Genomic DNA, 12,786 nt, shown 5'->3' with positions numbered 1-12,786 from the left:
TTCATCTACAAACACAAAAGAGTGCACAAAAACAAATTGAAGTTACAGTCAATTAACAGTCAGAGCAGTTTCACTTATGCGATTCAGTCCATGTTCAGGTTTCTAAAGTGCATGGACGAAAGTTCAATTGAAGAGGTACAACAAAGCGGAGAACTCACACAATACGGAGTGATGATCAGGTAAAAGATCCATAGAGGCCACAGCAGAATAAGATCAATGAGCGCTTCATTGCTTGAAGAGAAACTTGAAGATTGGTTTTGTTTGCAGTTATTTTTCCCAGAACATTTTTGAAGGAGATATCATGTTTATCTCATTGCAGAAAAGTCCACAGCTGGCCCCTATAATAAGTATATTTTTTGCACGAAAAGATTATGAGTTCAATATCATTAAAGCTATTACACTCATGACAAAGGGAATCATTTTGGAAGTTAAAACGATTCAAAAGTCCTGATGTTTTAATTGTTTTGCTGATTAGTCTGGCCATAACTACATCTTCCCTCCGAATTTTGAACCAGTAGAGAATGCTCGAATGCTAGGAATGTTTCCTAAGGAGAAGAAATATTTGCTGTTTCGATAATTATTGATTATGATCTGATGCGTCGCTTTTTTGAGGTTTGAATTAATATCTTCAGTAGAGATCACTTTATTTAATCGTATAATAATAATATCAATGCTGTCAACTCTAAAATGTTAAATAAAACAAATATTATAGATAGTCTAGATGTTCAATTTCGTTTTTTTAGAAGAATACAATATTTATGCAAGATTGAGAAAAATATACCTTTTTTAGAGATTAAGCTAGAAATTTTGGGCAGGCCATTCCTCTGGTTGAGTAGCAATGCATACTTAATTTTAATATTCTGATATGTTCATTTTCAGGCAAGTTGCGAATACCTCCTAAACCTTCATTCCACGAAGGATAAGAATGGACTCTAAGAAAGGAGTGGTACACTTGAGTGACTCAACCACTAAGGTCACCAAGCGTCCTTCTATCTTCAGAGGTCTCATCTTAGCCATGCTCTCCGGGGTCTGCTTCTCCATCGTCGTTATGATTGTCAAGCACTTGAAAAACCTGCATCCAGGACAACTTGCTTTGTTCCGGTTTATCGCGACTTGCACCATGAACATACCGGAGACTTACAAAACTGGACAGAACCCTTTGGGCCCCAGAAAACTCCGCTACCTTCTTGTGATCAGAGGAATCTCCGGCGGACTGAACCAATACTGTAATTTCATTGCATTTCGATATTTGGATCTAGCGGAAGCAAATACTATAATCTTCAGTTCACCTGTCTTTATAATCATTTTTGCTAGAATATTCTTTAAAGAGCCTTGTAATGTTTTCCAAGCAATCGCTGTTATCTTCACTGTCATAGGAATCATCTTCACAACCAAGTTGCCATCCCGTTTTACTGGAATACCTATTATTTACAGTCATGAGAAAATATGCGGCGTTATAACAGCCGTACTCTCTATCTTTTTCGTAAGTGCAACTATATTAATTACAAGAAAGGTAAAGAGCGTCCCTCAGTCCATCATAACCTTCAATTATAGTTGGGTAGGATTTTTGGTAATTGCGTTTCTTACATCAATATTTGGGAACTTCCGGTGGCATCATTGTGGCATCCAAAGCATACTTATCTTATTGCTTGGATTATTTAGTTATTGTAGTCTTTCACTGGTGGTGATGGCGCTCCAGTGTGAATACGCTGGACCAGTGATCATCGTGCGAGCTGCGTCTGACATAGGTCTGGCATTTTTATGGCAGATCTTAATCTTCAACGAGGTACCAGATTTGTACACAATAATAGGGGCCACTTCAGTCTTAGTTTCCATTATACTCGTTAGCTTAGGTAAGTGGTTTATCAAATCGGAAGACAACTGATTTCCATATGAAAAATTCAAATGCCCCCCAAACTAATGGAATTTATATGAGTTTCGAGTCAGATTTACTGTGTTCACTTCTATGTTTTACATTATTTTTAAAATTTAGATAACAATGTATTTGGATTTGGATAAGTGGTAGAAGTTATTATAGAAGTGTTTCATTATAGTAATAATATGTAAATAAATTGCATATTCTCCAAAAAAAAGAGGAAACGGTATTCCAGCTGCTAATATTTGTACACTTATGAAGAAACTTCATGTGTGAGTTTTGTTCTATTTAAACTCATTTCGAGTGAAAAGAAAAGAAACAGTTACTAGTATGTGACTTTCCTGTATTTATTTGTTATTTTACTAACAATGCTTTGAGAATTTAATGACACTAAAAATATAAAAGGTTGTCACTGATGCCAATCTCAAATAGATATGTTTTGTATTTAGAGTATTAAAACGTTATGGTCATATTTGCTGGAATCAAAAGACCTAGTTTTATTAAATATATTTTAATTTTAAGATGAGTGTTTTATGTCTACAGGTAGTAAATCCTCACATATATTTTTCAGATCAATATTGAAATCAACTGATAGAGTGTGTGTGTGTGTGTGTGTGTGTGTGTGTGTGTGTGTGTGTGTGTGTGTGTGTGTGTGTGTGTGTGTGTGTGTGTGTGTGTGTGTGTGTGTGTGTGTGTTGTGTGTGTGTGTGTGTGTGTGTGTGTGTGTGTGTGTGTGTGTGTGTGTGTGTGTGTGTGTGTGTGTGTGTGTGTGTGTGTGTGTGTGTGTGTGTTGACGCTCTACTAACCAGAATATTTGGTCTAGAACTTCCAGATTTGGTACATGTATATCCTGGAATGTGGAAATGTGCATATCAGACCGATTTCTTAAAAATTGTAATTAAAATTATAACTAATTAAAATGTAAACTTATTTTTGGTATTTTTCTGGCTATAACTTCCGAAAACATTATTGAACAAAACTAAATTTTTAACCATAATTTTTTTAAGTGTCTTTTTGATGTTACAAATTTAATAATCGTATGATTTAGTAATTTCTGCTGAACTTTAGCCATTTTTTAAATACTTTTTGCCTGATTTGCAACAATAGTTCCTTGAAACTCAAATCGTTTTCATTGTTTTATCAACTATCTGATCGTGTAAATTTTTTCCATTGTTTAAAGCTGAAGAACAAGGTTTCTGTTTAACATATGAGTGGTTTGCGAAATGTATAAAAAAAAAATGTGAAACTACAATATCGCAAAATTTAGAAGATAGATGAAACGGATATTTATATTTTTAATAGCATGATATTATAAAACTGATCTCCATTAGAGAGGTTCAGGTACACAATAAACAGAGCTGATAATGTCTGGCAATTTGATGGAATCTTAGACATAAAGTTATATCTACAAGATTGAAAGGAAATTGCATAGAACCAATATTCCCAGCTACAAAGCTGCTTGCGAAAGATGAATAGTTTTAAAATAAAAAGAAATACCTTTTGTATTGCTGCTAAAACAGAGTAAGTCTTGAAAACTTGAATACTACTATCTTATAAAAACGCACGATATTAGACTACTCATTTGACCATCTCAAAGAAGATACACCAATCAGGGCCCAGAGTTTCCCTCAAAACTAATTGGCATACGATTATGAAAATGTTTATTGTTCTAAAATTATAATTTAAAAAAATGCTGTCGTTGAGCCAGTGGTTGAAACTACAAATGGTCTTTTTGTTTCTGCCAATTATTTTATTTACACACTCACACTAACATATATAATTATCGATCGACTGCATCACAAGCCAAAAATGACAGCATGTGGTATTGAAAAGGATATAATTTTATATCAATTTTTGCAAAATGTTTATAAGCTAATATATTATATGTAAGATACTAGCCGCCTTTGGCTACCAGCCGGTTCGCCAATCTTAATGTTCGTTAAAATTTTAATAATTAAATATTTTATGCAATTCCAACTTTAATAGATTCTTCAGCAAAATATTTTAAAACTTCGAATTTTGATAGTCATATAATTCACTCATAATATTATAAAGGCCTTCAGTCATAACGTGATATGTATCTCTCTAATTTTCTGTTACCCCTCGTAGAATTTATGCTTTAAATTAAAGTGTAAAGGATTAATCTGCAATTAATATAATAATATTTTTTACTGAAACAAAGCATTTTTTTTAATAATATGATTACTGATAATAGAGTCACTGAGCGTTTAAACTTTATGGGCAATAAAGAATATCTTTCTTAATTTATGTAATATCTCAAGAATTTGTCAACAAAATTTTCTCAGATTCATCATGAACGGATCGATTCATTAACAATGTTTCATTTTAAATGCATCAAACACTAAGAAAATAAAATGAATGGTTTAAAATAATCGGTCTAAAACAGGTTTAAAAAAACTACTTAAAAAACGATGTACTTAAAACTATAAGCATATCTAAAAAAATATATAACTAACATAAATACAATTTAATTACAAAAGCATGCAACTAACCTAAAAATAATTTAAATCATTGAAAACAGGTTAAAAAAAACTACTTAAAAAACGGTGTATTTAAAACTATAAGCATATACAAAAAATGTATAACTCACATAAATACAATTTACTTACAAAAGCATACAACTAACCTAAATGTAATTTAAATCGTCCGTTGATAATGGTTGCCATGCCAACAATCAGAACACAGTGCGCATGCGTGAATTTTCTTCGCCTTTTACGGTAACGCAAATGCGTGAATTTTTCTACGCCAGTTGGGGTAACGCTATGCAGATTATACATTTTTAATTTCCTTTATTCTGTGTTATTTTAATTCAAAAGTACTTCAGAATGAATCTGAAACATGGATTAATTAACAATGTTTAATTTTAAATGCATAAAACATTAAGAAAATAAACAGAATCGTTTGAAATAATCCGCCGAAAAATCTTAACCCTAGCCTCATTACTGTTGGGAGAAAAAAAGAACTAAAGCCTAAATCATTTGGCGTTGGGGAAAATGGAAGATTATTTTGGCGGAAAAGTTGGCGGTGGGGAAAATGGAAGATTTTTTTGGCGGGAAAGTTAGTTTTTAATTAATAATTAAAATTCTAATTAAAATTTCAAAAAAAGGGACCCCAGGTGCACATTCCCGACCTCTAAGGTATACATGTACCAAATTTGGTAGCTGTATGTCAAATGACCTGGCCTGTAGAGCGCCAACACACACACACACACACACACATTGAGCTTTATTATAAGTATAGATAAATATTGACTTAGTGGTAGCACTTCGTGCTCCCAACGCAGAGGTTCGTTCCTCGGGCTGGGCAAGGTTGACTCAGCCTTTCATTCCTTCAGTGGGTCGATAAACTGAGGACCAAGCATGCTTGGGAACTAAAAACTGGGGGGTTCCGCATTAGACTGACCACCCAACAGGAACATATGCCTTGCACCCCAGGTCCCTCGGTCAAGAAAGCAGATATGGGCACGGTAGACCTCGGTCCACATGTGCTGTCGCGCCACTGAGTTTAGCTTTTTAGTATTATTTATTAACTGCTATATGCGTGAACTAACACATTTTGTAAATAGTTATTTCTTAGGTAGTAAAAACTGCTCACAGTAAAAGTTTTTTTCTTTTTATTTTATTAATTTTTAATAAAAAATTAATCGACAATTAAAAAATCTGCCACACTAAATTAATAGTACAAAAGAGCATTTTTAGATTTTCATTTATATCATAAATTTATACATTATTATTTTCTAAAATTTAATAAATTTTTGAAACCATCTTAATGTATATCTTCAGTAATACTTTTCATTGTTTTAACAGCTAACTATGTTTATACGCATGCCGGTTACAATATACCGGTTATATATATATTTGATTATGTCTCTCCGTCTATGAACGAGATAACTCAAAAACACTTTCAGTTAAATAAATACAATCAGAAGTCTGTTTACCAGGTTGTCTGTGGACAAATGAACATGATAAATACAAAATGCAACTGCTAGATAAATGAAATTTGGTATGCTTGCTTAAACTACTAACATGCAGATCTGTATTAAATTTTGAACAAAATCCATCAAGGACTTGATCGTCTGTCTGTCGATACTTTAGAATACATGTAAACGCAGTAACTCAAAAAGAATTATTGACATTAATTACTTAATAATTATTTACATGAATTACTTAGCATGCAATCTTGTGAACACATTTCCGAATGAAATTTTGGTTTCAGTCGAAGAGAAAGAAAGTGACCAAAATATAAGTGCGATTTTAGGATACTTGTGTATTAACCATATGCTGGGTATTAATCTTCACAAATCACATGATAGATTCAGTAAAAATCCTAGATTCATACCCAAATTCCATTTTTTTAATTATTATTTATTAGGTTGGTTGGTTGGTTGGTTGGTTTTTATGGCGCAAGGACCAGATTTGATCATTCTGCGCCAAACATTTGTTAAAATATGGCTTTCGTGTTAAAAATTAAAGCATTTTAAGAAAAAGAAACAATTAAATCTGATTTTATTATTATTTATTATTATTATTGCATATTATTATTAATTAATGCATATTATTTATTAACGAGAATCTTACCCAAGGCAGTTACAAACTTAACCAAGGTCCCTAATTTTATGGGAGGGGAGAGGAAGATAACATTTTTATGAAATTATTTACGAGAAAGTTTTGAAGAAAACATTCCCGCTGACTGACTGCTCGTTATTGTTTTTATAATTAAAAGTAAACTTTTAAGTAAACCTAATCAAGTCGAAAGATATCGCCAGGACTGATTCTCAATGTTCATTAAGAGGAATGATCATCAAATTTGACCTCAATGGTCATCAAATTCGATCATTCGATCCGTACTGAAAGCTCGATCTTATTGAAAATTATTAACTCAAAACTTATTTATTATTATCTCGAAACTTGTTGAATTGATTGAAAGTTCGATCAATTCAATAAATATCGAGTTATCGATAAAGTACGAAGAGCATCAAAATTTAGATAGTTATTAAATTTAGATAAAAGTTAGATCAAATGACTAATAAACCGTTCAACGATTAAAAATAATTCTTATCTTAAATACAAAATGAAATAATTTAATAAAAATTTTATGAAATTGTGTAAGGGTGTTTTGTAAAGATATAAAATTCAAACAAAAATTATACATTTCCAAAAGTATAAAAACGTATACTGCTAAAAATTATATGGATTAAAAAATAAAATAGAAAAATATTCGAACATACATTCCCCTGATATGCAAAGTGATGCCTTGAAATCCAGTCATAAAATATTGCCAAGACTGTTGTTCGATGGTCATGGAAATTCAATCAGAATCGAAAGTTCGATCAACATCGAAAGCTCAATCAGCATAAAAAGTCTGATCTATAAAAAAATTATTTAATACTGAAATAGTTGTTTTGAAAGGAAGTGCAAATTCTAAGAGCCATCAATGATCAGAGCTTTAGGAGGTGTAATTATCCTAGGAGGTTGGCTTCTTTTTCATTGCCTATTCCAGCGTTCCTTCATGAGCAAAGAAAGAATTCACATTCACAAGAAGGACATTTACACAAAGTTTCAGTTTACATGTGTTGTTACCATTTATGTACAAAAATCATGTTAGAATAAAAATCCATAACATATATTATCACGTGTACAGAACAGAATTACAGAATTTATGGTTGGCAATAAAATTTTCGTATTATAATTTTGTCTTGAAGTTAAAAACTCTAATACTAATCTCCCGTAAGACTATTCAAGGATCTTTTGGAAATTTTGATTTTAAAAGAAAATGTCGCAGCAATTATTGTCAGAAGATCAAAAAAACATAACAAAAAAAACCCTTCAAAAATATCAATAAAAATAATAAAAAAGAAATTCTTTAAAGGTTGTTGCATTTTCTGTACCAGATGAAATGAGATCATATTCACTTTCATATAAATTTTTGCAATATTTAATTATTAACTATCTATCATTTTGCAATGAGATCTAATATTTATATTCCTTATTAAAGAAATTTTCGTTTTAATGTGAAGTTTGTTTAACAAGATTATTTATGAGCCGTGGTAGGCCTTCGTCCCTTTAGCTACTTAAAGCAATAATAAAAAAAATATAACAAATGTCTCTTTTGACAATAAAATTATTAGAAAATAATTTATGATTTTTCATAGAATTGTTTCATTTTTTCTTTCTTTTTTTTTTTTTTTTTTTTTTTTTTTTTTTGAATTTTTAAAATATTACTAAAACAAAATTTGAAAAACAAAAGAAAAAAGGGGGGAAGGGAGAGGGAAAAACACAAGATTTTTATTTAAATCAAATTTTATCATGAATTTAATCTTGTGCCTTACAATATACACTAATTTTCAAAATGCAGTACGAAATTTAAATTAACAAAAACTGGTATAGAAAGAATTAACTGGAAAAGTCTCTTTAAAAAATAAACACAACATTTGAATATTTCATTAAGTATATCTGCCTTGAATCTCAAATTTAAATAAGTGAATTCTTTTAACGATTGTAGCATTTTTTATTAATTGGATAAATGGTATAAACGATGATAAAAAGTTGAAAATAAAATAATATTTTACATCTGTTGTCAATTATTTGTTTCACTTTTAAGCTTAACTTCTTCGTCTACGAAATTATTTAACCTCCTAATTGGATGACTATTATTCATTTCTTTTTTATTCCATAATTAAGTGTCCTATAACAATATAAAGGACATTTAAATACTAAAGCTTTTAAAACTGTTTTTTTTTTTTGTTTTTTTTTTGCATTTTAGATTACTTATTACTTTAAATTAATTGTAGATTTAAAAATTAAAATTCAATGATGCGATGCTCTTGTCAGACACGCCACTGTAGATGTAGAGAATATTTCATAAAAGTATTAAAAATGATCTTGAAATTGCATTTAATATTAATTTAGGAAGACGTTTCGCTTGTTTAATATCATCAGAACAGAAGAAATTTGCTTGAATTATAAATATATCTGAAAATAAAAGATATTTCTTTTGTTATATTTAAATAGCAAGTAGTTGATAGAATCCTTCAAATCAAAGAACAAGGAACAATTTATTCTAAAATGACAAGCTTAAAGCAAGTATTTTTATATATTAAGATATTATAGTGCCTTTACAGAAATCTTAACAAAAATTGTGTTAAAAAGAAAAACAATAACGAGAGACAAAAAAAAAAAAATTTAATTATAAAAACAAACAAGATATTTAAATTAAATCACCTCAAATTCTATCTTGTTCTCGTCTTCGAAAGGTGATATTTATGCAAAGGCAAAAATGATAGCAACTCTGAACAACATTTGTTATGTATCGATAGCAAAAATTCGTCGTTTGTATCGATTCTTCGCAACATGATTCATTGTGGACTATGAGTTATACTCATGATTCGATAAATCGAAATTGGCCCACACCCCTTAATAAAGATCATTGTAGGTTCTTTTAATTTTTCAAATTATTCATTTTCTTGGATTTTAAATATTCTTCATGGATGCGTAAATTCGCAATTCCTTCTTATGAATTATTGAAAGTACAGATGGTTATCAAAATAATGGAAACACCTGTGATTAAAAGTGACATTTTTGAATGCGCTTCATAAGCATTAAAATATAATAATAGCCACCAGTTTTTTTATATATAATGTTACGAACCTGTGATGCGGCTTCCCAGCATAGCTTGTTCCATAGGAGGTCCCAGAGCTTGGCGACAAACTTGGCGACCATTTGGTGATGAATTTGGCGACTTTGGAGCCAAAATAGATTATACCTGAAACATCGAGAATTTTCCCGTTCCGTCCAGTAGGAACGGAGATACGCCTCGAACGTTCCTGATTGGTTGAGAGGCTTCTAGCCCCGCCTCCTGTGACCAATAAAAGGAAGCACCCGCAGCTGCCGGGCAGTGGTGAATTGGGTTGCGAACCAGTGGAGTCGAAGAGTAGTCGGAACCGACGATAAAAAACTGGCCTTCCAAAGAAAAGCGGAGAAGCGACGGAGTGAAGCTAGTGCTGAACTAAGCTGTGTGCTACTGTCAGTGGCAAACGCCGTCTCTAGTGGTGTCACACTCAAAAAACCTGGTCGATTGACAAGTAGAAGAAAGTAATTATGATCTGACGCATCGTGTTTCACACTTTTCCCAAAAACAGGACGGGTGCACGTTTAGGGAAAACCTGCACAAGCGTATGATTGTGATTGTCTCCTTTCAACTGTCTTAACTTAGACTTAAGTCTAGCCTCCACCCGATATGACATGGGAATGTCATGTGGGATCAAAAAGATATTTAGAAATCATCAAAAATAACTACAAAACAATTTTTTATAGCACATATTCAGAAATATTTAGGGCTAAGCTTTGATATACAGTCATTGGGCGCCTTGCGAAGTAGGCAATTTTTCGGTGGCGCTTTGTTTGGGTTTACATGGCCGCCATTTTTTTATGTTATTGTATGTTACTGTATTTTGATCTTTCCTGTTCATTTCCCATGATTTTTTCCTGTTGCACATACTTCTGCTTACTTTCATTATTTTCGATTAAATTTTTTTGCATGCATTTCATTTTACTGCATTTATTGACTATTTTTTTTCTTCTATATTTCCATTAATTTGCTGCAGCGTTCCTCGGAACCTTTAGATTGGTAACGCTATTGCTGCCGTTCGCTAAAATTTGGCGAGAAACTTTTTGGGTGAAAAGGACTGTACTAGTATATCAGTGCTGTTCCATATTTAGACTGTTAAAATGGTTTCAATTTTCCCTTGTAAACAACACATGCCTTTTGATTCATCTTTCTATTTAAAGTTGGGCTAAGCTTTGATATACAGGCATTTTGCGCTTTGCGAGGTTGGCAATTTTTCGGTATCACTTTTGCTACGGTTATCGTATTGCCGCCGTTCTCGCCACATTCGGCCATTTCGCTAAAATTTGGCGATAAATTATTTTTTTGCGAAAATGACTGTATATCAAAGCTGTTCCTAAAGCTGAACAATATGGACAGACTATAGATATTGTTCCTATTGAAACCGAGGCATCATTTCTGTAATCCACAAATGGATCGAAATTCAGAGCGGTGTATTCCTTTTCGGATCAAATATCAGAAAACGTTGTTCTTTCACTTCTTCTGTGTCTCAAATTTAAATGCCTTTCTCTGTCAGCAGACAGGAGTGATTCCTTCTGTCTCTGTAATTCAATTGCAGTGCGATTTAAAGAGAGGCGGTTACTTCGCTCATCAGAACTCTCCTTTGAAGAAAGTGTGGACATTCTTTCTCTGATATTCGCTAACCTAACGTTTCTTTCTTCTACATTTTCAATATCGCGCAACAAGCAAAGCGTTTTGTCATTTAATGTGCTCCGGCCACGGTTGAATTTCCTTCTTTTTGAATTTGAATGCGATTTGAATCGCTGTTTAAAATCAGACTTAAACAAAGAAATGTATCGCATATGAATACCACAGCTCTTGTTATTTGCACATCCGAAGTTTGAGATTTCCTCTCACATGCGGGTAAGTGCAAAGCACAGCTACTGCTGCTTTACGCATGCTCGAATTGTAGTAGGAAAATAATTAAAATCGCAATTATAAAATTCTTTTTTTTTTATTTTGATATTACTTCAATATACTAAACCTTTCTCCAATAAATGCCCTACAAAATGGTACAAATTTCTCCAGTATTTCTCTAGTTTTTAGGGTTTCAACACACAGACGCTTTCAGGAGACTTCATTTTATACTATGTATAGATACATTGCAGGCAAAGACTGGGGAACCGACGCTGTTACTCTAAGAATACATATATGACATTTATTAGGCCCATCTTGGAGTATGGTTTTCCAGTCTATTATTGCACCTCAGACACCAACTCGTGTAAACTGGAGAGAGTTCAACTCAGCGCTGCTAGAATCATAACTGGACTGAGACATAGTTGCCCCAGACAAATTGTTCTCTATGAGGCTAATTTGAAACTTCTACAAACTAGAAGAAAGGCCAACCTTACCAAATATTTTAACAAACTTTCTAGTTATGGTCAGCACAATGAAACCCCCCTTTACCTAAATAACTGATGTTCAAATCAAAGACTCAAGAAAAAACAGTCCCTTCAGTCATGCCAAACTTCTGCGTTTGCCTTATGGTGATGTTGAGCCTCGCTCTTTAAAATCTTGTCCGAATCCTTCAGAGGAACTCCCCAGATTTCATTTTCACTTTGACCTTTCTATCCAGGTCACCAAAAGAGACTTCATTCCAGATCATCTTAGACAGCTGGCCTTGGAGATCATCAATGAGATCCCGACAATTCCATAAAAATCTTTACGGACGGCAGTAGACTGGATGTCCACGCAGCTGGTCGTGGCATCAACATTGAAAAGCCAAGGGTTAAATTGTCCATCTGCCTCCGAAACCCTGATTTCTCATCTGTCTTCAAGAGCGAATTAATCGCAATTGAACACGGCCTTGAAGCTATTTATTCTCAATAAAAAATGACTGCGGAGACCTCTGGATCTTTTCGAATAGTCGCAGCTCCATTTAACACCTGCACAATTGGATCAAAGTTGGAGATAAAACACATATTTCTATCCTTCTAAAACTCAGGCTTATTTCAGAGTCCCATGACGTCCATTTTCAGTGGATCCCTTCGCATGTTAACATTTACAGCAATGAGCGTGTAGACAGCTTGGCCAAAGAGGGCTGCAGCCACTCTAGTTCTTCCTCTTCAGCCCTCTCCTTTTTAGAACATCAATGCATAGTTAATGCTGGATTTCAAGGGAGTGGAATATCCCTCCTTGCACAGAGCCGGGCTCTTTGTTTGCTCTCAATTGTGACAGATCCTCCCGAACGACAGTATCCAGATTGGCAAGCGACCACATTAAGAATCTTTCGTTTTTAGAAGGCAGACCTTAGCGGTCTGCTCTAA

The 12,786-nt window shown here is 33.0% G+C and overlaps 1 protein-coding gene across 1 annotated transcript; it reads left to right on the top strand.

The window, feature by feature from the left end:
• The first annotated feature begins 925 nt into the window (after positions 1-925).
• LOC129966215 (solute carrier family 35 member G1-like) lies at positions 926-12,759 on the top strand. The gene is made up of 2 exons (XM_056080629.1): positions 926-1,853; positions 12,476-12,759. Exons 1-2 carry the CDS (start codon positions 926-928, stop codon positions 12,757-12,759), a joined length of 1,212 nt encoding a protein of 403 aa, XP_055936604.1.
• The last annotated feature ends 27 nt before the right edge of the window (positions 12,760-12,786 follow it).

The sequence above is a fragment of the Argiope bruennichi genome, chromosome 4 (assembly GCF_947563725.1).
Source record: "Argiope bruennichi chromosome 4, qqArgBrue1.1, whole genome shotgun sequence".
Taxonomy (NCBI): Eukaryota; Metazoa; Arthropoda; class Arachnida; order Araneae; family Araneidae; genus Argiope; species Argiope bruennichi.
This window is presented reverse-complemented; position numbering and strand designations above follow the sequence as displayed.